The following is a 26,534-nucleotide window of genomic DNA, read 5'->3' as shown; positions in this document are numbered from 1 at the left end:
TTTCAAAAGAAACAATGTGATGAGAAAAACATGATAATGAAAATTCTTGTGATATGAAACATTCTTTAAGGCCAGTCCCATGTATGAGCAAATGAGTCATCTAATGGAATGATAGCAGAAACATTTCTGAAGCAGGAAAAGCTTCTCTGTTGGAAATGTCAAATCAAGTCAGGATCAACCTGTTGTAGTAGAATTTGGGATTGTCTAAATTAAGCATGAATTAGATTTGCATATTTATGCCATGCGATCAAAATGAAATTGCATATCTGTACTTATGCTTGTGGTTCTTCCAACCTGGTTTACTTCACCTCTATCTTCAGCTTAAGTGTCCCTTCTTCTTTTTAAGCTTGGTCTAGTTTCCCTGGCTGTCTAAAGACAGTTTATAAAATACTCTGCCTGTTTAATAATAGCAGTACCACAGAGTCTGAGCATGAGTATATCGGTCACAGTACCTTCTCTGAGAACCCTCAGACTGCTTGATATACCCTAACCTCTCTGAGAGGTTCTCCTAGTTTATTGTTCAGAATCTAGAGCTGTTCAGATAAGGGATTAGTGCCTGACTTAGTAAGAGCCATCTCCGTTGAGTTAGGGAGGGGCCCATGTGGTAACCTAGAATGAGGTATCTTCCCAACAGAGATCCCCAGTAATGCATGGTGCATAGGTAATAATAATCAGGATTAACATCTGTTTAGTACTTACTATATGTCAGGCACTGCTTGTCCAACATAATGGTGCAACCAGGAGATTTGTAAATTGGAAATATATTATTGAATGCGTGATAAATGGTGAAAAGTTTCTAAACTAGTTGGTAAGCAGGTGCTGACAAGAGTCCCTTAAGGCTCCTCTCAACCCTCTTTTTTTTTTTTTTAAAGATTTTTATTTATTTATTTATTTGACAGAGAGAGAGACAGCGAGAGAGGGAACACAAGCAGTGGGAGTGGGAGAGGGAGAAGCAGGCCTCCTGCTGAGCAGGGAGCCCGATGCTGGGCTTGATCCCAGGACCCTAGAATCATGACCTGAGCTGATGGCAGACAATTAACGACTGAGTCACCCACGCGTCCCAACCCTCTTAACTTCCATAGTTATCCTACTAATCCTCTTGGGCATTTGGGCCTTTCCATGATCCATCAACTAAAGAGTTAACATCTGGCCCTGTAGGGGTTCTCTAGAACCCTGCCCTGGCTTCCCAGCACCCCAACAATGACACAGGGGTATTCTGATGGTATTCATTCAAGATGCATTAAGTACTTGAACTCTTGAGCCAATGGCCTGGGTTCAAATCTTAGCTCCACCAATGATGAGAAATGTGATTTTTGAGCTAATTAGTCTTTTTTGACTCAGTTGTCCTCATATTTCAGATGAAGAGATAATATATTTATCTCAAGGGGTTGTTTTTGAGACTAAATGAATTCATACATGCAAAGTATTTAGAAGAGAGGTGACATATAGTAGATAAAACAAAAGCATTTTTTAATTTTTATCAGCTATCATAAGAGTTCAATGTTTTGAGCATCATCTCTCAGTACCACATTAGATACCAGTGCTGGGAAAAGATTCGTAGCCACTGCTGCTGTTCTTGTGCTGGGGCCTGTAGAAAGGCTGCATATTCTTTTTTTTTTTTTTAAAGATTTTTTATTTATTTATTTGACAGAGACACAGCGAGAGAGGGAACACAAGCAGGGGGAGTTCGGAGAGTGAGAAGCAGGCTTCCCGCTGAGCAGGGAGCCCGACGACTTGGGGCTCGATCCCAGGAGCCCGGGATCATGACCTGAGCCCAAGGCAGACACTTAATGACTGAGCCACCCAGGCGCCCCAAGAGGCTGCATATTCTGAACTGCATTCAAGTCTTTTTGAGACCTGGCTGTGTGGAAGTTGAGAAACTTTCTTTTCTTCTTTATTCCCTGCCTTATACCTTAAATTAATTGCCAACATTAAAAAAATCATTAAATTTCACACAAAAATCCAGACTTCTGGCATTCGTTGGAAATTTGGAAAACTGGCAATACCGGGTCCATGTTTTGTCATGGCAGTGATAGGCTGGAGCCGGGGAGGGCTTCTTCCCAGAAAGAGGTTTCAGCTCTGGTGGTTACTCTCCAGCCCTCTGCGTCTCTTTGTTATCTGTCTGGTATTTGAGTTTGCTATCTCTGAACTAGGGTGACCCTAAACTATGTCCCTTTCTTTACAACACGGAAGCCTTAAACTTCTATAACAACATTTGATTGCCTGTACTAAATTATAAGACTGTTTATGAAAGATACCATGTTTTATTTGGTTTATTTCTTTGACTTTGCCTTACCATAGGAGGTTGCCCATAGTCCTCACTGTCTGGATGGATGAAGTTTAAGCTGGTAGTGACTTAAGATGGTTTTAAGCCTTATACAGAGAAGAGTTATAAAAAATATGCAAATGAAAAAGAATATACAATTGAGGAAGTTGAGTCAACACAATTTTACGAGTCATACAGATAATATCATATAACAGAAGTGAAATTTACTCCAGTTCAACTGTCTGGCTATAATGATGTGGGAAGCTCCTCAAATAATTCCCATTCTTCCTTGGCAGTCATATGACCTTGAACAAATCACTTAACCCCTGTGGACCTATATCTGCTTTGGCAAAATGTAGGTAATAATAAATGTTCCCTTGATGTTGTTGTATTAAATGAAATATAAAATATTGCCTGGTTATGAAAATACTTGTAAAATGTGAATATACTTGCTGGGTATATTTGTATTTATAGCAGAGTTTACAGATGAAAATAACAAGTCTTCAGAACTTGCTACTTAGTGGAAAAGTCAAAATTAGAACCCAAACTTCATGAATCTTGGCTAGTTGGCTTTTTTACTGAAACATTATCATATAGTAACCAAATACAATTGAAAGATTTAGGAGAATAAAAACATTCTACTGGGGGCAGGGTAAGCCAGGGATCCAATAAATTAGGTTCAGCTGTTAGAGCTATGTCTATACTTTGATCATCCTTGTATATAAAAAAAAAAAATTCAAAGGACTGAGCTAAATGTATTCTTCATTTGAAAAAAAATTCTTTGGAGCACCTATTATGGAGTCAGAGGCATATATTATGACTTAGTTCTTGGACCTTTATTGATGAAAATCTCAGGTTAGTAACTAGGTGAATTGTCTTGATTTTTTCTTAAACTTTCCCTTTTGATCTGGTCTATATGAAAGCAGGTGAATGTTATTAAAATGAACTGTCTCTAAACTCAAATCTCTGGCATTTAAAAAGTAGAATGGCATTTTGGAAATTGGAAGACCTGTTTGTAACCTGCATCTTTCATTCACTATTGTGGTCTTGGGCAAGTTATTCTGGGTCTCGCTTTTTTCATTTGTAAAATGGAGATTCTATTACCTTGAGGTTTATGCTGAGAAATGTGCCTGACAAAATGCTCACTTTTAGCACATTGTTATTCAATTGCAGGTTAGAGTTTAAAGCTGAAAGAAATCTTAAAGTCTATCTCATTTGATTCCTTTAATCTGTATGTGAGGGGATCCCCAATGGGTAAAACGAACACAAATGTTAGTCTGTTCAATTTCCTTTTGTATTTATATACCTGACCAAGTATTTCATTTCTAAACAAGACTTCTCCTTTTTTTTTTGTTTTTTTATTATTATATTATGTTAATCACCATACATTACATCATTAGTTTTTGATGTAGTGTTCCACGATTGATTGTTTGCATATAACACCCAGTGCTCCATGCAGTACGGGCCCTCTTTAATACCCATCACCAGGCTAACCCATCCCCCCAGCCCCCTCCCCTCTAGAACCCTCAGTTTGTTTTTCAGAGTCCATAGTCCCTCATGGTTAGTCTCCCCCTCCGATTCCCCCCTTCATTCTTCCCCTCCTGCTATCTTCTTCTTTTTTTTAACATATCCTTTTTTTTTTTTTTTAAGATTTATTTATTTATCTGAGAGAGAGAGAGAGTGCACGAGTGCGTGCAAGCAGGGGGAGGGGCGGAGGGAGAGAATCTTCAAGCAGACTCCCCGCTGAGCCCAATGCTGAGCTCGGTCTCAGGACCCATGAGACCCAAGCCGAAACCAAGACTCAGAATCTTAACTGACTGCGCCAGCCAGGTACCCCTAAACAAGACTTCTTAATAAAGCTAGGGTCATGTATTTATAAAAACACTTATCAAAAATGCAATTACAGGGGCGCCTGGGTGGCTCAGTGGGTTAAGCGACTGCCTTCGGCTCAGGTCATGATCCTGGAGTCCCGGGATCGAGTCCCGCATCGGGCTCCCTGCTCGGCGGGGAGTCTGCTTCTCCCTCTGACCCTCCCCCCTCTCATGTGCTTGCTCTCTCTCATTCTCTCTCTCTCAAATAAATAAATAAAATCTTAAAAAAAAATGCAATTACATAATGTGTATTTCTGGCAATGTAATTTTAGAAATGGTGAATATGGGGGCACCTGGGTGGCTCAGTTGGTTAAGCGTCTGCCTTCGGCTCAGGTCATGATCCCAGGGTCCTGGGATCGAGCCCCGCATCGGGCTCCCTGCTCAGTGGGAAGCCTGCTTCTCCCTCTTCTGCTCCCCCTGCTTGTGTTCCCTCTCTCGCTGTCTCTCTCTGTCAAATAAATTTGAAAAAAAAAAAAAAAAGAAATGGTGAATATGTACAATAAGGCTAGTAAATCACTGTCAGAATTCTATCGGAAGTGTATTGGAAAAATATTTAAATAAAATAATAAACTGCTAGAAAAAAATAAACTACTGTATCTCACAATAAGTATCACATCATCCAAATACAAAATTATCTGGAGTAAAAGGGAACAAAATTTTCTAAGATGTGAAATTTTAAAATAAAAAAAAGATTTTATCTTACAAAATATATCTTTTTAAACATAGTAACAATAATAACAATGTGTCATAATTACATATAAATACAAGTTAAATTATTTTTTCTTCTTTTAGCTTTTGGAGGCCGAATTGATATTGACAAATGGGTACAGCTGTTCCCAGCAACCACTCTGGACACATATTTAGAATTGCTCCAAGATATGGAGCCTTTCAGAATCTGCTCTTCAAAAAGACAATAGCTCAAAATGTTAGACTATAGTTTTTCACCCTGCCCCTGCCCCTTTCTTCTCCCTTCAAACTATAATGAGGGTTTGTAAAAAACCTAAAAATATCGATGTCAGCTTTTTTTATATTTATTTTTCTTCAGTGTTAGCTTTTGTGTCCTGGGATGGCAGGGGTGATTCCACCCACTCTTGGTACAGAGATGCCTGAGCTCTTCACCCCTCGGCCCCTGCTTCACTGCCCACCTCCTTGCTGGGAATAGTCCTCGGCAGGTCTATCAAGAAATTCTGTCAAGGATTAGAACTAGATTGTACAAGTTAGGTTATTTTGTTTGAAAATATTTTTTAGATTTTCCCAAGCTATAAAACTGTTTGAGTATAACACTTGTTTTACACATACAAAAAAACAGTATTTTGTGAATGCAACTGATTTTTGAAGTAAAGTAAATATTGATGCAATAAGGATGAGGGTGAGAAAAAAGAATAAAATCGAATTCTTCAGCTACTTGTAGATTTGGTCAGAAGGTTAGAGATTCTAAAAAAGATGGAAATCATAAAAAGAGGACGTTGAAGCCAAATTGGGTTTGGTAAAATGTTTTTAGGAATGGATAATATAAAATATCCCAGAGTAAAAAACAAAGATAGAAATCTTCACTAGTTGGACAAGATCTTAATTTATTTAATGACACTCCCATACTACATATAAAAGGAGCACAGAATATCCTGACTGTAAGCAGAATATTGGGCTTCTTAATTTTGAATTATTCAAGAGCATGTGGAAGTGACAAAATTTACCTCATTATCAAAGTCTCTTATATTCCCTTGAAAACTTAGCTCTCCAATTGTCATACTTTCTTGACATCCAAATTTAGTTGCATGCAAGATCTGTTATTTGGCTTTTTGTCTATGAATTATTACAGGATACGAGAGATGAAGGTAATGAGACTGAAGCCAGCAGGATGAGTAAATTAAGAAGAGCAAGAAAGAAAGTCACAAAACAGCATGTTTTCTCAACTGAAGTAGGAGAAACGGATATGTCCAACTCAAAAGGTATCTTAGCTACTTTGATCCCTCAGGAATATGATGTCAGTGACAATCTCTATTTGGTTCTCCTTTTTATAAAATTTTTCTTTTCATCTAAGGGAGAAGCAAAAACAAAGAACTAAAATTTATTTCTACATAGGCAACACAAAAGATAGCAAATGTAAGGGTTTAACGTAAATATATAAAATTAACCATTCAAAATATTCAGAATTGAAAAGGAGCAGAACTAGGATGGTAGTGAGGGAAAAAAGAAAGAACACAACAGAAGGAACATATATGTAAGAAGGGAATCCTATTTCTTCTCTGAGATCAAGTGTAAAGATCATTACTAAGGATTTGGGAGACAACAGTAAAGATGTGGAACAAGTTTTCATATCACTTGCTGGAATTCCAACTAGACTCAGTAGATCTGAAACAGTGCTGGAACTAGGAGTTAATCAAACAAGAGACTCAGTCCAGGAACAGTGGTGTTCCAAGGCAGGGGCAGTAGGAAAGGCCAGTGCATGGTAACAGTAAAAAGCAATCAGAGTTTAAGTTTTCTACGGACAACATACCCCTTTATGGCCCACAACCAGGGCAGGCCATTCTCATTGCCCTTCATTTGGTATGTCATTGCCTGGGAATAAATTATTTTCTCAAAGATTCCTCTCCATATCATGTTAAAAGACAGTTGAAAACAAAGGCAGTGTGTTTTAACATTTTTTTCTTTATTTATTAAAGAAAGGATCAGAAACCAAATGGTGTGCCACAAGTTGGGGGATGTGAGCAAACCAGTTGTGGGACCTGGCTCGGCAGACTCTCATGTGCAACAAGATGACAAGGACTCCGAGAATCAGACAACAGTGATAAAACCATCACCCCTCCAAACATCAGCCAGTGCTCCTTGTCGTGAAGTTAACACAAACTCCAACCATACTGGTAAGGACTCTGAAACAAACTGACATATGATTCTAGCCACCAATCCCAAATTTGTATTTGAATTAAAGATAATGTGCCATTGACTGAGGAATGTTAGTCTGGGAGTCAGAAGAATTTATACACCTATCATTTATAAAAGACTTTATAGTTTTCTTTAACCACTAGGCTGCCTGTCTAGAAAATGGAGGGGTTGCAATATATGATCTTCTTGGTCTTTTCTAAAAGTGAATTTTCTTATTCTAAGTTTCTGGCTTATCAATAGTGATATAACTATTTTGGCCTATCAGAGTATTGGTTAAAAATCTTTGGGATCCAAGTTAAGTGCAAACTAGTTAAAATGAGGTATTTATTCCATAAGGGAATCTGTGAAGACAGGGTTGAACAAACAAGGTTTGGAAAGGTAGAAATAGAGCAGGGTGTGAAGTTAGAAGGCCACTGTCCACCAGGCTACCCTCACTACTGACACCAATTGCAAGTTAGGGAATTCCCCAAGACTAACCCTAGTTTTGATAATTTGCTATAAGGATTCACAGAACTCACTGAGAGCTATTATATTCAAGGTTATGGTTTATTACTGTGAAAGAATACAGATGAAAAGCAGCCAAGGGAAGAGACCCAGTGGGGAGAGTGCAGGAAAGTTCTAAGCATGGAGCTTCCATTTGTCTTCTCCCAGCGGAGTCATGGACAGCACCACTCTTTTGGCAATGATATGTGAAAATATGCATGGAATTTTGACAACCATGGGAAGCTCACCTGAGACTTGGTGCCCAGAATTTTTGGGGGTGCTCCAAAGTGGGGCTTCATGTGGCTGACCTCAGTCTCCAACTTCTCTGGGAGTCAAGCTGATACCACATGACTCAAAGCTCCCAGGATAAGTGACATTATTAGATTTTCTAATGTGGCCCAGAAGCCCCAGAAGCCACAAAGACACTCTTGTCATGCAGGACATTCCAGATTATCCTCCAGGAGCAAAGGGTAAAGAGGTCTCCTTTGGCAAGGTTAAATTCTTTATGACACACAGGGCTTAAGGAAAAACTAGAGCCTGGAAGTGAATGCTGTCAGGATTCCATACATATTCATTTTCTATTGCCAGCATAATGAATTACTACAAACTTAGTAACTTAAAAGAACACAGTCCGTTATCTTTTAGTTCTGTATGCCAGAAGTCTGGGCTGTGTCCTCCGGTTTCTCTGATTCAGATTTTGCAAGGTTGAAGTCAAGGTCTTGGCCATCTGGATTCTTACCCAGAGAGTCTAGGGAGTGCGTTCAGATTGTTGGGAAAATCCAGTTCCTTCGGGTTATAGGATTGAGGTGTCTGTTTCCTTGCTGACTGTCCACTGGGGTGGCCCATAGCTCCTGGAAGCCTCTCTCTGGTCTGGTGTCTCAAGACCAAGACAATCCCTCAAATACTTATGCTTGGAACCTCTCGAAATTCTCCTTCTTCCACACCTCTTTTCTGCTTACAGCTGGAGGAAGTTCACTGCTTTTAAGAACTCTGGATAAACCAAGACAATATCCTTATTTTAAGGTTTATAGCTTTACTTGCATTTGCAAAGTCCTTTTGGGCCTGCAGTTTAACATATTCTGCAGGTTTCAGGATTTAGGATGTGAACTTCTTTGTGGGCAGTTCTACATATCATGGCATCTCTCATCTCTGCATTTCTCTGTGCGTTGGCTTCGTGAATTTCTCCGTGAAATGAAGATGAGCACCGACAGCCTAGCGTCAGGCACTATCAGTCCAAATGCCACAGGGGCCAAGTAAATAATACAAATGACTGAGATGGGCTGGTGTAAAGAAACGGTCAGTGAGGCTGGCTTGTGAGAAACTAGCACAGAGGGGCGCCTCGGTGGCTCAGTTGGTTAAACGACTGCCTTCGGCTCAGGTCATGATCCTGGAGTCCCTGGATCAAGTCCCGCATTGGGCTCCCGGGGAGTTTGCTTCTCCCTCTGACCCTCCCCTCTCTCATGTGCTCGCTCTCTCTCAAATAAATAAATAAAATCTTAAAAAAAAAAGAGAGAGAAACTAGCACAGAGTTTGACAAACTGTGGCCCACAGGCCAAATTCAGCCTGGTAAATTCAGTTTTTGGTAAATAAAGTTTACATGTTGTCTATGACTGCTTTTGTGTTACAATGGCACAGTTGAGAAGTTGCAGCAGATACTATATGGCTTACAAAGCTGCAAATATTTACTATCTGGCCCTTTATAGAAAACATTTGCCAATCCTGGATTAGAGGATATATGCCCCATTTCAGGCCACCTCAGAGCTCTAGCCAGTGGTTGCTATGGAGAAATAACCACCCAGTGTTACCAAATTTAGTGTCTTCAAGAGAAGCTTGAACTCAAGATTTTTGTACAAAATTTTCAGATATGTAGGTGTTGACTATTTTAAAAGTTTCCAAACACTGGGACAACTAGTAAGAAGACATCTGCTGGCCACATTGTCTCTTCTGTAGTTTGTGGCCCTTGTTTTATATACTCTTGAATGTACTTTTCCCTTTTTGAGTTGGTATTTCTGAAAGCTCAATGTCTATTCAATCTGCCTTTATAAGTGACCATGGCTTGTCACACACAGACAACATTTCTCCAAGGCCTTCTAGTTGCTATAGAGCTTTGAGGTTTTATTTTAATTTTTCATTTTTTTTAGTGTTTTCTTGTTTTTTTCCCCTAAATACTCACAGCAGGAAAACTTCCTCTGTAAAAGCAGATTGATTTAATTTATTAGTCCTCTGAGGGGATGGGAAAGGAGAACACCTCCCAGGAACCATACTGTAAGAAAAACTAATGAGTCCCCGAACTAGCAATTATCTGCCTGCTATTCATCATGTGCATCTGGGAAAGTCTGACCAAAAGGTTTAATTGTAACTAACAAGTATGATTTATTTGAAGAAAAGAAATTCAGACAATGATTCAGTAAGATTAGTTGATTCTTTGAAAATTAAATTAGATGGGATAGAGTTCTCATATTTGATGAAAGAATTAAACTTTCAAATGAATAAAATGATGCTTCAGATACTGAAATATGTGATGCCAATTTCTACTTGTTAATTAGACAAGGTCAAATCACCCAAGGTGTATTAATTAATTAATTTACTCACACACCCCGTTATTAAGGGAATAGTCATTGAGCGTCTGTGATATGGTTCTATGGCTGCAGGTACTGGGGATATAGCTGCAAGTAGAGCTGAGCCCCTTTTCTCCTGGAACTGATATGCGAGTGGGGAAGGAAGAAAGTAAGCACATGATTCTACAATACAGTGGGTGGTGATGAGGACTCTGAAGAAAATGGAAATGGGATGATATGTTATTATGGGCTGAATTGTGTCTCCCCCAAATTCACAGGTTGCTGGAGCCCTATCCCCTCATCCCTCACATGGTGGCTGTATGTGGAGATAGGGTTTTAAAAGAAGTAATTAATGTTAAATGAGGTCTATAGGGTAGGCCCTAGTCCAACATGACTCGTGTTGTTGTATGAAGAAAAGATTAGAACACACAAACAGAGGGAAGATCATGTTATAAGCCAACGAGAGAGGCTCTCAGAAGAGACCAACACTGTTGACACTTTGACCTTAGACTTCTACCCTCTGGCACTGTAAGAAGATAAATTCCTGTGTAAGCCACCTGGTCTGTAGTATTTGTTATGGCAGCTCTAGCAAACTAATACTTACTGTCCAGCCATAGTGCAACTTGGCGATCTTCAAGTGAATCAGGGGTTAGACCTGTCTACGTTGTGATCAAGTCTCATAGAATTAATACTCCAGGTGATTATGTTTATTTATTTTCAGCACTTTTAACCATGGCAAAGTATTCTGCCTTTGCATTCGATGGCATATGTATTGTCTATAGTTCTCCCATTCAATAATAAAAGCTCTATGGGGGCAGGGCTTTTTCTGGCTTCTTCCTAGAGATATGTCCCATATAAATAGTACATGGTCATTAAACAACCTATCTTGAGTGGATGCATATTTTTTTTTTATTTTAAAAGAATGCATATTTATTGTAGAAATATTAGAAGATACAGATAAGGCAAAGAACTAATAAGATTGTCTGTGATCATATTACTGGTGAGCCCATGACCTTGCTCCTTTAGTAGGAGATGCCTACTGATTTTTTTTAATGTTTTTTATGTTTTTAAAATATTTATAGCTTGTATGTAATTCCATATTATTTTTAGAATACTGTTTGTCTGAAATTTTCCATATTTTAAAATGCTATTAATTTTATTTTCTGTAAGGAGAATTGTTCAACTTGGGCAGAACACCCAATTCTTCAGGATAGGTTGGGAAGACAGCAACTACTAATTTAGCATGAAACATTTTAATTGCTACAGCTTAATTGTTTGTGTTAAATGGAAGGTAGTTATAAAGCCTCAGGAGTCTCAGAGTAGCCAAATGTATCAGTGACAGGACATTATCTCTAATATGTCTGTATAGGTGGAACCAGTAATTTGTTTTCCTCATGCTTCATGTACTTAAAAACTACTTAATCTGTGTTTTTAAACTGTCAATCTTCATGCTTATTTTTAAAGCCAATTATATCTCAAAAAAGGATATTCAGATATCACTTTAAAATTATAGGTGCTCAACATCGGTGATGTGACAGATTGATGGGTATTCAGATTCAGACATGATCATGGTACCATTACCAGGGGTAGAGTAATTGTGTTCACTTTATGTGGTTAAGAAGCACTTATATGGTGCTTAATGTCTGCTAGGAACTGTTAAATAACTTGCTTAATCATCACAACAAGCCTATGAAGTGGATAATATTGTATCAATGAGAAAGCCCAGGCTCAGAGAAGTAAGAAAGTGTCTAAGGCACAGGCAGGATTCTAAGGGAGGCAGATGGTGTCAGTGTTTGTGTTGAATCTCTATGGTCTGCTATCTCTTCTGAAAGTTTGGACGGTAGCTAACATTTGTGATACGTACTACGTGCCTGACCTTTTTTTTTTTTTTTTTTAAAGATTTTATTTATTTTTTTTGACACAGAGAGACATAGCGAGAGTAGGAACACAAGCAGGGGGAGTGGGAGAGGGAGAAGCAGACCTCCTGTAGAGCAGGGAGCCCGACGCGGGACTCGATCCCAGCACCCTGGGATCATGACCTGAGCCGAAGGCAGACGCTTAACGACTGAGCCACCCAGGTGCCCCCTGACCTTTTTATATGCTTTGGATATATTCATTCATTTTATGGTAATGAGTCACCCACTGGGAGTTAAGAGGTCTGGTTTGTAGCTTCAGTTTTGGCAATGAACTGAGAGTGATTTGGACTACCTCATTGTACCTCTCTAGGACTCAAGCCAGCAAGTCGGTTGGATTAGGTGATTTATTGCCAAACTCTCTTCTAGCTCTGAAGTTGTAGAATTTGCAGTCTATCTTAAATATATATATATTTAGGTTTCTGGTTTTAAAAATTGAGTAATCAGTCTAGACTTTTCATCTCTTACACTCTCATCCTTGAAAAACAATTTTATTTGCTCATTTATACCCATATTAAGGTTTAAATTTGACAGAGATTCAGATGCCATTATAAAGCCCTTTTGGCAAACAAAACAAAAAACAAAAAGTGCAAATCCGCAGAAGATAAACAAAAACCAAATAATTTTGCCTTTATTCATACTGGAACTTTTAATTTAGGTATTACCAGTTAGTTCAAGAAGCTCAGGCTTTTTGATGATAGTCCTCTGGATACAGACTTGTATGGTGCCTAAGCTATCAAGTCATGCAAACGTATCTTAACTTCCACAAGCAAAGGCATTTTCCGTTAAGTACGTACATATGATATTGCTCTATGCTTATTCAAATAATGTTAACTTACCCTCAGCCCCAAGCGCTAAACAATCTCTTAGGCTGTTTAGAGACCACGTTCTTGGGAATATGGTAAAAGCAGAGTAAGAAAGGTAAGATCTCCAACTGTAGGTCAATGACATGAGTATATGATGATTTTGTTAACAATCATGATGCCTAAGTCACTACTCTGTAGCCTCCGTTTGTTTTTCAGTTCATCATGATCTAATGACTTAGGGCCATCTTCTATTCTACAGATAACACCAGGGACGGCACTCAAATTCCGACCACACCTTATCTCTCCTCTAGAATGAAGCACATTAAACAAGAGATGTCCAAGAATCACCTTCAGTTTGTGCGATTTGAAGCAACAGACCTCCATGGTGTGTCCAGATCTAAGAGTATCCCTGCGCAGTTTTTCCAAGTGAGTTTTACAGGTAGAGTTATGATTGAATGTAATTTCATGACCATGAGCAAGCAAATGGTCCTTACTACTCTTTCTTATTTTCTTGTAATCTATACAGTAATTAAAGCTGAAAACCAATAATTTATTTTGTTTTTTCCCTTGTCCCTCCCCAAACACATTATTGCTCTGTAAGGAGCTGAACATATACTTTCAGGGCCCAAATAGCAATTCCTTTACCCAACAGAAATACAAAACTAATTAAGACTGGTAATTTTAGACTTTCGGCCTTGAATAATTTCCCTCCATAGAATTATCTTTTCTTTCTTACTGCAGTTATGGAGATTATATTTTGTTTGACATGAGAAAATTGCAACAAAAGACCCAAGAGCAAATATAAAATGAAAAAGAAAAGATTAAATAGAAAGAATTTGCTAGATAAAAAGCATATCCATTTCAGGTTCTAATTCTGATAAGAAAATACTCTATTGTTGTTGGATGACTTAATAAATATCATTAAGTTCTTGAAAATAGTGATATCAAGAAATGTTGTATTTTTGGATATGTTTTGAGACTTTCTGAGATTTTTTTCAGTTTATGTCATGTATTTGTTTTAATGAAGGATTTATTGTGTCATTGAAACATTTCTTAGAAGGAAGGGACATCTATTAGTATTATATATGAAAGTACCAAAGTTAAGCAACCTCTAAGTTTATTTTTAAGGTATATCTTCCTTTTATCACTTTAGTATCCAATTGTAATTTTCTCATTTGCTTTATGTTGGGAAGAACTGGGCATCTTCAAAAATACTTTTTAAAAGAATTCCAACAGGTTCAAATTTGTTTCTTAAAAATGCTCAACTTCACTCATCATCAGGGAAATGCAAATCAAAATGACAATGAGATCTCACCTCACACCAGTCAGAATGGCTGGTATCAAAAAGACAAGAAATAACAAGTGTTGGCAAGAATGTGGAGAAAAGGGAACCCTTGTGTACTGTTGATGGGAATGTAAATTGGTGTAAGCACTGTGGAAAATCACAGTATGGAGGTTCCTCAAAAAATTAAAAGTAGAAATACCATACCATCCAGTAATTCTATTACTGGGTATTTACCCTTCAGAAATGAAAACATCAATTTGGAAAGATATATGCACCCCTATGTTTATGGCAGCATTAAGCTAAGATATGGAAGCAGCCCAAGTGTCCATTGATAAATGAATAGCTAAAGAAGATGTGGTATACATATGCAATGGAATATGTCTCAACCATAAAAAGGATGAGATCTTGCCATTTGTGACAACATGGATGGAGCTAGAGGGTATTAGGTTAAGTGAAATAAGTCAGACAGAGAAAGACAAATACTATATGATTTCACTTACATGTGTAATCTAACAAAACAAATGAACAAACAAACTGAAACAGACTCATGAATGCAGAGAACAAACTGATAGTTTCCAGAGGGTAAGGGGTAGGGATGGGTGAAATAGGTGAAGGCAATTAAGAGGTACAAAACTTCCAGTTATAATTAAGTCATGCGGACGAAGAGTACAGCAAAGGGAATACAGTCAATAATATTGCAATAACATTGTATGGTGATAGATGGTGACTACACTTATCTTGGTGAGCACAGCATAGTGTGTACAATTGTTGAATCACTATGTTGTACACCTGAAACTGATATAACATTGTATGTCAACTATACTTAATAATAATAATGAAAAAAAAAAAAAAAGAAACAACCGCCCCCCAAATTTGTCTCTTAAGAAATCCTTTAGACCTGCCTACAGACATTGTTTTTTCTTCATCCAGGCAAGAATATATGTTGGTTAATTTTGATAAGAAAATGTGAAATTTACTTTGGACAGGCCGAGAATCTAATTTATCTGAATTTCTTTCAATCAGTAAGAAAACACAACTGGCACTTCAGGCACTTGCCGGAGACCTCAATATAAAACTGTTTGCTATTCAGTTTTTGTCAAACCCTCATCATTTATTCCACTAATGGCATCTCAAAAGCTACATATTTAGAATATTATTTTAGTTCCTTAAGGAAATTCTTTTATGAAAATATAATTTAATATGCTCCCTACACTTGCTGGGGATTGATATAATTGACATAAAAAGAAAATGTCTGCATTGGTTTTTTTTTTAATACTATTGAAAATACTTTCCATTATCTCATCCAATGTCCAATATATTAGAATCAATTTTTTTTCTTCTGGAGTTTACACAGGGAAAAAGTTTGTCTATTATAAGAATTTTAATATAACTTATCATACTTCCTCTCAATTGCTGTATTTATTTTTAGCCTTAGTTTGCTAATACAAATTCACTTTCTCATTTCATTACCTAGTCATTGTTTTATTCTTATTTAATGATCACATAGTATCTATTTATTTTTTAACAAAACACTTTAAATTCATTTTGGAACTTGTGAAGGTATAAGTAATAGTGAATATTTACATCATGAGTATTTGTAATTTAAAATTAATTCATTTTGGAAAATTTATTGCAAATGGACATAAAAAATAAGTTCAGCTGTGCAAAACAATATAAACAACATGTGTCTGATATAAATACAATTCTGTGTGGGGAACTCATTAAACAAAGAATGGAATCCATGATTTAAATTTGCCTATAACTTAGTGAAAAGTAATTTCAATTCTTCTAAAGTAATTTTTAAACCTTTTGCTATTTGTGGAAAATAAAATGTCAATTTAAAAATTATAGTTAGACCATGAAGGGGGATATAGGAGGTAGTATAATCCATATGATTCATTTATAGATGAGTGAAATGAGGCCCGGAAAAGTTAAGGAAAGCTTTCTTAAAATTATACAGGCAATTAGAGGCAGATCTGGGATGTCCAGCTGTGATTCTTCACTTCCAGTTCCAGTCTCCTCCTTCCCCGCTCCTCCTCCTTCTTTTCCCTTTTTTACTGCACCTACAGCCTCCAGCTCAGCTTTTTTTTTCTTTTTTTTAAGATTTTATTTTTAAGTAATCTCTACAGCCAACGTGTGGCTCAAATCCACAACTCCAAGATCAAGAGTTGCATGGTCCACCGACTGAGCCATCTAGGCTCACCCAGTTCAGCTTTTATATTTCTTTTTATTCTTTATTTGAGGTAAGCATTCTTCCTTACTAAAGAAACAATATTGATTTTTTAAAAATAAGCCACCTACTAAGAATAGAGGAAAAGACTGTTATGCAATTGGAAAAGGCCAAATGGGGAAACTCTGATGATGATGGTGGTATCTACTTTTTAAAGAAAACTTATCATATGCCTGGCACTGTGCTAAATGCTTTACAAACATTAGCTGATTAAACCTTACAACTAACTTACACTGTCTCTGTTCTAGTAAAAGACTAGTTTTTTACATTTAAATTATATGCAGATAATGTGGATTCTTTCTCTCTTTGATCTAATCAAAACATGATATATTGCAATAGAATTTATAACTAATTCTTTGGTGGTCTTTACTGTGGTCCAAATTTCCGTTATCATAGAGATTTGAGCTATTTTGCAAGAGTTTTTATTGAATCCCTGGTGATCTATATTAGAGTATGAAGTTGTCCTAGTGCTTTATATTTATAAACACACTTTAAGATCATTTGTTGTCATGAGCAAGACATGTTTATGTACATTTATGTATTTCCCACCACTAATAAAGAGTCATTTGAATTCAGAATGTCCAAAAAAGAAGAAAGAAAATGACAGTGTTAAAAAAGAGTGCTCAGAAAAATAGAGATTAAATAGTCTGAAGTGTGACTTTTCCCTATTCTTTAAATTTGTGAAGGCCTAGCGGAATGAAATGGTAACAAGTTGTTCCCTATTGTTCACAACCAGGTGAATACAAACACAAATTTCAATTGCAGGAACTCTTGGAAGTCTCATGAATAAAATACATTAACCTTCATTTTAGGAATATACAGAGCTAACATACAGATTTTCAAACTAAAAAATTGAAAAGTAGGGAAATAACATTATTTCTTATAGTAAAAATTCACATGAAAGGATTTCATACTAAAGTCCTCAAAAATTCCACAATGCTTCTGTGTGTGTGTGTGTGTGTGTGTGTATACAGGTCCTTGAGGGAATTGAAAAAAATTAAGCGGGTACTGAAGAGTGCTTGACTTTCTGAACTTTACTACCAGCAAAAGCAGATTTGGATCAGCCAAGTCAAATGGCATTTGAAAGTATATGGATAGATGGTGGCAAGTGAGGGAGGCAATGGCTTGCAGTCAAAGGAGAAGAGTGACCAGTGTGGTCTCTGTTAGCATCAGCCCCTCTTTGGGAGCTATGCTCTTTGGGATTGGAGGTAATAGAAGAAACAATTTGGCTTACAGAATGTTAGTATGTTTTATTAACCTCATGATACACACTGACATCATGGGAACCAAACCTTATAGCTAGCAATTCCCCTACTCTTAATGTAACCTTCAACCCACAAAGCCTTGTTATATTGCTATGACACAATTTCTAGAAACTGTTTTACGTATCTGCTCAACTTGATAACCTCATCATGTCCCTGTTGTCTGGCATATAGCAAAAGTTAAATAAATGACCAAGTCCACTGACACCAAGAGGTCTATGACTAGAAAGTGCCTTAGCAACCTTCTAGTCTAACACTTTTGTTTCACAAACTGGGAGGCCGATGCACTTAGTCCAGTGATTTGCCTAACTTTGCACAAGTGGCGAATGAAAGACTTAGGCCTAGAAGTCAGATTTGGTGACACCCAGTGGGTGGCTGACCTGAAGGCGATATCACGTTTTGGAACTATAGCTTTGGAGAGATAGGTCCACACTCACAGGCAACGTTTCTGGGACTGGGAGGCTATGATGTATTCATTCTGAGTGGGTTGTAAAAGTGGATGCAGAGAGGATTGCAGCTGTCAGCAGACCAGGCTCCTCGTTAGGATGACTGTCCTGTGTGTCCTAGGCCTGACCACCGTCAGGTCTCTGGGAAGGGCTGAGGATTCTCAGTTAACTATAGGGATTACAATAGAATAAGCTAAAATAAAACCTTATCTGAGATACTAGCAACTATGCCATAAAATAAAAAGTACTTTAAAAAGGACTAGGTTATGATCATTTCAAGTAATTTCACAAGGCTTTACTTTTGTCATTTGCTATAAAGACATTTTCTTTATCATTGTACCTTTTATTTATGACTGCTATTTTCAGACCCCAAAGCATATAAAGCCTTGAAGACTAAACATATTAAGAGTTGTTTATAACAGTAACTCAGGGGTTTATTTTAAAATATTTTAAATTTGGGGGCCCCTGGGTGGCTCAGTCCGGTAAGCCGCCAACTCTTGATTTTGGCTCAGGTCATGATCTCAGGGCTGTGGGATCAAGCCTGCATGAGGGCTCCATGCTCAGCAGGGAGTCTGCTCGAGGATTCTCTCTCTCCCTCTCCCTCTGCCCTGCCCTCCAGAGTCTCTCTGCCTCTCTCTCTCTCTCAAATAAATAAATATATCTTAAAAAATAAAATATTTAAAATTTATTTGATATTAAGCTAGTGTTAATCAACATATGTTAAAGACTTCTTTTTCCCTCATTAGCAATGTGTCCCCCCCCTCCACTCCACCCTTTCGTTTGCTTTCAAGTGTCAAAACCTGATTGCTCTGTCCTTCAATTTCTTTAGGAAAAAGTGATCCATGGCGTTTGCATGCCCCGAGGTTATCTTGAACTGATACCGAATCCTAAGGATGAGGAAGTGGATCACATAAGGGCAACATGTTTTAATAGTGACATCGTCCTGATGCCTGAGCTCTCAACCTTCCGGGTCTTGCCGTGGGCTGAAAGAACTGCCAGAGTGATATGCGACACATTCACTGTGACTGGGGAGCCTCTTTTGACTTCCCCACGGTACATCGCCAAGAGCCAGCTGAGCCAGCTACAGGACTCTGGCTTTTCCCTGCTCTCTGCCTTCATCTATGATTTTTGCATTTTTGCTGTGCCCGAAATTATCAATTCAAAGACCATCTCTTTTCCTGCTTCAACATTGCTAAATAATCATGACCAGCCTTTCATACAGGAACTCGTTGATGGCTTGTATCACACTGGAGCCAATGTCGAGAGTTTTTCCTCCTCCACCAGGCCCGGTCAGATGGAAATCTGTTTTTTGCCCGAATTTGGCATCAATGCGGCTGATAATGCATTCACCCTCAGAACAGGTGTCAAAGAAGTTGCGAAGAAATATAATTACATCGCCAGCTTTTTCATCGAGACTGGATTCTGCAATTCAGGAATTTTGTCTCACAGTCTCTGGGATGTCGGGGAGAAGAAAAATATGTTCTGCATCAATGCCGGAGTTGAGGAGCTCACGATCACTGGGAAAAAATGGTTGGCAGGGCTCTTGAAACACTCTGCTGCCCTCAGCTGCCTGATGGCTCCCGCTGTTAGCTGCCGAAAGCGCTATTCCAAGGAGAGCAAAGACCTCAAGGATAGTGTGCCTACAACGTGGGGATACAATGATAACAGCTGTGCTTTTAATATCAAGTGTCATGGTGAGAAAGGCACCCGGATAGAAAATAAACTGGGCTCAGCGACTGCCAATCCATACCTGGTGCTGGCGGCGACCGTTGCTGCAGGCTTGGATGGACTTCAAAGCAGTGATGGTGTCCTGGCCGGTCCGGATGGCAGCACAGACTTCTATCAGGCCAAATCTTCCGAGATCCCTTTGAAACTGGAAGACGCTCTTGTGGCCCTGGAGGAAGATCAGTGTCTGAGACAGGCCCTGGGGGAAACTTTTATTCGCTATTTTGTTGCCATGAAAAAATATGAGTTGGAAAATGAAGAAACAGATGCTGAGAGAAATAAATTCTTAGAATATTTTATTTAGACTAGAACCCTTAACTATTCTTTTGGAGATGTGGTTTTTTTTTAAGTAGCTGATCTCCCAGGAAGAAAAGATTGGATTTTTATAATTAACAACAAAAGGACTACATAGGCTTTCACTCTTCTTTGTCCCCATGGAATATTTGACAGATGAAGTGGGACTGCCGAGAGGATTCTGATAGTAGAAACAAACAATAAAGTTGTGGTGCAGCTGTAATATGCAAATTTCCCAGGTCTTGTCAGTCAGTCATCATTTCCTCTGTGTATGTTGACCTAGATAGAAATATTCAGTTATTTCAGGCAACAGATACATTCACACAATTTTAAAAAAGCCTTAAGAATTACAAAGCAAAGTGTAAATGACTAAAAAAAAAAAAAAAAGAATTCCAATTATGCACATATGTTGTGACTGCCAGGGAGACAAAAATGCTTACTAATACAATCTCACTAATCTAGACATATAGAGGACAGACACTCTGTTTCCTGCCCTTTCCCCATCCTTCTGCCATTACCCTTCCCATGGGCTAACCTGCCGGGAATGTGGCTAGGGGAACACTCTTGGGAATGGAGCTCACGCAAGATGGAGTAACAAGGTGGAAGCTCTGCTTTGTGGAGCAAATTTTGCCAGCATCATTGTGATCTTTCTAAATAAGTTAAATAAGTTTTCAAAAATATGTCATGATGACAAGTTAGCAGAAGCTTTCACATTATATCCCTTCTTTGTACCCTTCTTTACTAGCTCCTGAAACTCCTAGGAATTTCAAGGACATTATGTCCACAAGAAACAAATCCATAAGAAATAAAATTTGGCTGGGAACAATGAGGTCAAATATTTGAAAGTCATGAAAATTTTTCTTTAAACAATATCTCATATATCATATCTCAGATATAAAACACAGGTGGAATGGGTGTGTGCTTGGGGATGGGAGGGCTCTTCATGCTCTGTTCTGTTCTTCAAAGCTACGATTTCAAAGACACCTGTAGTACTTTGTGAAGTGTGAGAACAACTGTCTACATAACCAGGGGTATGTTTGCACCTTAAATTTGTATTTAAATGACTGGTTCTGCTGCCCACAGAGGTCGATATGTCCTGGAAAATATTAAATGTTCCAGACCTTCATTTGAATGAGATAATGTTGTAACTATCACTAGAGTTTAGCTTCTTTGGGGAAGAAATCCAAAATCCACTGACGAGCAAACGAAAACCGTATTCTCCTCTTTAGGATCAAACAGGAGATTTTATGTTCAATTAAAACTGACAGTGGTCTCAATTTAGATAGCAAACACAAAGGCAGGGGATTAGATTTGGCTCAGATCCTCCTATTCAAATTCGTAGTACCCAGTAGCTTAAATAGTAAAAGTCGTCTGGCCTTCACTAATTGATCCCCTCTTTGCTCCTCTGAGCAGGAGAAGTGTGTCTGGATACATAAGAATAATGTTCTTGGTGGATTAAAAGGTAGAGGAAAAGAGAGTGCAGGGTGGGGGGAGAAGGAAAGGAATTTGCCCTGAACCATGTGAGGATGAAATCCCACTCATTCTGTCATGAGAAGGATAGTTGGGAAGATCCAAACCCATGGCGGCTTGCTAGTTATTTGCCAATATCCATTCTCCCTCTGTTCTCAGGAATAACACCTAAATGTGTCAGTTGGGAACAGACTATGGAAAATAAAAATCACATTTCTGAGTTCCCACTGTGGCTGAGTGTGGCTGTGTTATTAGATTCAGGCCAAAGGGCTGTAAGTAGAAGTGTTGTATGGAGCTCTGGGAAACTTCTTTAAAGGACAGATACTCTGTTTCCTGCCCTTTCTCTATCCTTCTGCCTTTGCCCTTCCAGTTGGCTAACCTGCAGGTGTTGTGGCTAGAGTAATGCCCTTGGGAACGGAGCCCAGGCAAGACGGAGTAACAAGGAGGAAGCTCTGCTTCACAAAGCAGATTTGCCTACATTCAGATTTTTACCAGGGAACAAAATAAACTATCTCCTTTAAGGCACAGTAATTTTTGTCTTTGTTACTGTGACAAAACTTACCTTCCTACTTGTGAGTGTGACTGTGTGTGTGTGTGTGTGTGTGTGTGAGAGTGCATGTGTCTGGTTGTATGTGTATGTATGTGTGTGGGGAAATATTTGAGGAGTTTGGGGATGAAAGAATAAAGATAGAATAAACAGTGAAAGACCACTTCCTCAATCTTTCCACTTTTTTTTCCTTTTTGAGAGAGATGGAGCAAATATGCACTCTTGAGCAGGAGGGAGGGGCAGAGGGAGCAGGAGAGAGAGAATCTTAAGCAGGCTCCCACTGAGTATGGAGCCCGATGATGTGGGGCTCGATCTTAGGACCTTGAGATCATGACCTGAGCAGAAATCAAGAGTCAGTCACTTAACTGACTGAGCCACCCAGGTGCCCCTCAGTCTTTCTGCTTTTTAAGAGGAGAATCTGAATTAGAGGGATCCACACATATAAAACAACTGTACTGTCTCCCACCCTAACAGAGCTGTAGAGACACCTTGGTCGTCCATGGGCCTTCATGAAACATGGCTAGTGCTTTGGCTTGACTTTTCCACAATAGATAAAAGATGTTATAAAAATTCTGCTAATCAAGTTGTTTGTAGCCTCCCCCCCTTACATCATATTAGCATAACTTAAAAAAACCTAATATTCAGGATGGCGGTGTGAGGGAATTATGTAACTAAGAATAATATCTTCAGTGTTAATTGTACCACAGTGAGTTGACAGAAAATATTCAGCCATGTGTTACCAATCACTAAGTTGGTGTGGCCATCTTCATAGAGATTTCCCTTAGGTGTATGCTGATGTATATTCTTGCTTTATAAGGTAAACCCAAAGTAAACATGGGCCAAGAGTAAAGTTTAGGGCTAAAGAAAAATGGGGTAGGTGTAAAAAACTCAATTATCTGTTTCTTTTCTATTTCTTTTATCTGTCCCAAGTTTTCTATTTCAGAGGGGGCTTTTTTTTCTTTTAAAGATTTTTTATTTATTCATTTGAGAGAGAGAGAACAAGAGAGCAAGAGTGGCTAGTGGCCGGGGGAAGGGGGGGAGAGGGGGTGAGGGAGATGCAAACTCCCTGCTGAGCAGGAAGCATGACACAGGGCTTGATCCCAGGACCCCAGGATCATGACCTGAGCCAAAGGCAGACACTTAACCAACTGAGCCACCCAGGCACCCCTCTAAGGAGACTTTCTGCTGATGCTTCTACCTTTTTAGTCTTAGCAAGAGGGCCAGATACTCACTCAACAGCATTTATTGGGCACATTTTGTGTGCTAAGCCTTCGTACCAGGCTAGACCCAGAAAAGGAAGATGAGCAGACAGTGAAAGCATTTTGGATCTGTTTATCTTCAGCAGAACAGAATCTTTTTTTTTTTTGGTAGACCTAATGCTGAAAAAAACTATTTGGAAGGCTGCTTTATGGCTTGAAAAGGATGCTTTATGAATATCTTTACAGAAATTACTTTCTTATTTTCATTTACTATAATTGTTCTAATCAAAGCTTAGGGGAAAATGTGATTACTGAATTTAAAGTTGGTTATTAAATGAGTATACATAAGAAATGTAAATTAAAAACTATAATGTTTTAAGACTAGAAACTAAAACATTAGTATCATAGTAAGAAGTTTCTATTTTCAAGGACACTTTATGATTTAAAATTTCATTTTACAGAGTCTGAATAATAACAAAGCTTGAAATGATGATTTGAAGGCAATGAAAGATCTGAAAACTTTAATATGAATAAAAATTGAAAGTGCACAGTAAGGTCTGAACTTATCGGCAATGTACAACAGTTTATTGACGTATCTCCAGTCTCCTGTTTAACAAAATAGATTTGCCAATATGTTTGTATTATAGGTATTATTGGACAGTACCTTTAATCTTAGGTTTCCTACTCCAAGTGTCTCCACTTGTTATATACGTGCACAATGCCCTACATCTTCTGTTAAAGTGTTTCTCAGGTTGCCTATAGTTGGCAGTTTATAGGATGGATTTCCAAGTAGGATGTGAGTTCCAAGAATGAAGGGCACAGATCTTATTATTATTTGTGTTTATATTTCTTATTTCTTGCAGATGTTTTGGAATTTAATATATGTTAAATCAATCAATCAGCCAATCAATCAATCAATTTGTATATAGTGTAGGCATAATACAGTTCTATGCTTGTATAGTATAATACTGTCACACATATTCTCATGCCCAGAGAGAGTGAAAAGGAGAAATGGGGACAGCTGAGAGAATCAATGATTTGTGTTTGTTATTAACCCTGAAATTTCTGCCATTAGATGAACTTCTTCAGCTTCTCTATTTCTAGGAACTCTTGAGTAAACAATTTGATCAGCTTGATGGGGATCATAAAAAACAGAGAGCAGAGCGGAGTGATCATGCTTTTTGGCCACATTGAATCCTTCAGTAACTTTCTTATGTTTGTAGAATTCCTCACCTTTTGTCTCCTGTCGTCGTCCAAGGTAGAAGTTAGAACCTCAACTTTCCAGGTCATCTTGCAGCCATGGTGCAGACTCTGCCAATCATGATTCAGTCATTCAACCCTCATGGACTCTGGGTAAATCTGAGGAGGCAGCTGTGACAAGAGTCCCTGTGGTAGCATCCTGGGGTGGCATTGGTGGGACAGTTGCTCGGTGACAGTGGCTTGGGGTCTCTGTGCAAAAGTCAGCGTAGCTTATAAACCTGATTTTCTGACCCTCCTAGATTCTGTGACTTACCTAATATCTCTTAATAAATTCATTTTCTGCTTAAAATAGCTAGAATTTGCAAAAAGACAAAAAACAAAACAAAACAAAACAGTACATGAGGGGAAAACTTTGATAAGGGGAAAAGGGATAAAAAGCAGACACTGCTCCTTAATTCGAAGAGTAGGAACAATTTAATGTTTATATTAGATTTAGATTAAATAAAGTTTTATTAGGCTCCTTGTACCGAGCATGCATAATGCTGGTGCTCTCTCATTCACTGCCTCATTTGACGGGTTCTACAATTTCATGAGCATGGTATGGTCATTATTTTAAGTGTAGGAAGTAGAGAATCATATCATGACTTTTTAATTATTGTAATAAAGGCAAATAAATACTGTACTAAACGCAAATGGATATTTGTCCTTAGTTTACTAGTTAAGTGTAAGAGAGGTAAGACTCAGAAGTTAAGTGTTGACAGGAGCGAGAATCTGATCCAGGTTTCCGTCCTTGGAGCATCATGGTCTCTATGCTATACCCAAATGTCATTCTCTACACAGTTCCAGCCAAGAACAACACCGAAAATTAAGCTGCACATCATTTCAATTTTAAGGCTTTTGGGCACCAAAATGCAGGTAGATACTTAAATAAACATACCTTCCCTTTTTGTTAATATGTGGTTCGATTTAATGTCATTGCACTGAGGTTTAGTCAATATGTTCAACGACAAATAAATCCCAGCAAACCAATTGTGGAATTGTTCAGGTAATAAATAGCAGATACCTCTATCCAGATCAGAAGATCTCATCACAAAGGAGTATCAGGTCACAACAGCATCCGTTTCAGAACTTTTCTCAGACAAGAATAGTAATTCAAGCCTTAAATAGTTTTATAATTTTTTGAACATAAAAAACACACAGTTGAAGTTTCTGACAGTCTTTGGAATTTGAACTGAAATTATTTTGTTCCATCTTCAGAAATATCCTTTGACAAGTGTTCAGCATTCACCGAGAGCATAGAAGATTTGATACTTCTCTCTGGCTGTTTAAGGAATAAAAGATAAGAAAGCACATTGATTTTTAAAACAGTCACCTTACCTGAAGAGAAAAGGTGTAAATTAAGGTGAAAAGAGAATTGGCTGAGAATCTGGCACACAATGAGAAAGTTTTTTCTTTCTTAAGACTTTTTTTTCTTTTATAATTTGATCAGTTGATTAACTGATAATTTAATCTTACCTGGAAAGGAAAGAAATGTATAACTTTAATTAATAGCTGTACAAAGAGAACTTCCAACATATGATTCATTGAAAACGAATGGATTATCTGTCAATTGGACATATAAAAGGGATTTGCTGAATAAATTGTTACATTGTGGAGAACTTTGCAAAAGTAAGCTAGAGGGCGGCAGTGTACCACCAAACACTCAGGATCGCTGGCTCAGAATTCATCATGACACCTAATATTAAACATGAAAGTAACCAGATCTTAAATGAATGGAAATTGAGAAAAATGTATTAGAAATACTAACAGCAGAAATGCATTTCCAATCACATGACTTGCATTTGAATATCTTCAGGTTAACAGATATTAAGTACAGGCTCAATATTGGGGCCAGGGGAGAGAAGAAAAGAACATTGGAAGGATATAATATTACTGACACTGAAGGGTAGATTCAAGAGCCATTAGAAATATGAAACCATGGAAACATTAGCTTCATTATGTGATGCCTGAAATTAATCCAGGTTTTTAAAATTCTGGATGACTCTGTAATGGATTTGGAATAAATAGTTCTGAAAAGGACTAAAAAAGAAATGTTT

At 38.0% G+C, this 26,534-nt stretch overlaps 1 protein-coding gene across 1 annotated transcript in view; it reads left to right on the top strand.

Moving 5' to 3' along the window:
* Positions 1-20,393, top strand: part of LGSN (lengsin, lens protein with glutamine synthetase domain) — a 29,660-nt gene extending 9,267 nt beyond the window's left edge. The window contains exons 2-5 of the mRNA XM_034991884.1: positions 5,957-6,086; positions 6,801-6,998; positions 13,040-13,206; positions 18,833-20,393. Of these exons, the coding sequence (XP_034847775.1) occupies positions 5,957-6,086; positions 6,801-6,998; positions 13,040-13,206; positions 18,833-20,032 (1,695 nt within the window). The 3' untranslated portion in view covers positions 20,033-20,393. The remainder of the gene's footprint in view (positions 1-5,956; positions 6,087-6,800; positions 6,999-13,039; positions 13,207-18,832) is intronic.
* The last annotated feature ends 6,141 nt before the right edge of the window (positions 20,394-26,534 follow it).

Source organism: Mirounga leonina, unplaced genomic scaffold (assembly GCF_011800145.1).
Source record: "Mirounga leonina isolate KUSES-001 unplaced genomic scaffold, KU_Mleo_1.0 Mir_53, whole genome shotgun sequence".
NCBI classification, from domain to species: domain Eukaryota; kingdom Metazoa; phylum Chordata; class Mammalia; order Carnivora; family Phocidae; genus Mirounga; species Mirounga leonina.
Note: the sequence above shows the minus strand (reverse complement) of the source record. Positions and strands in the feature narration are given on the sequence as shown.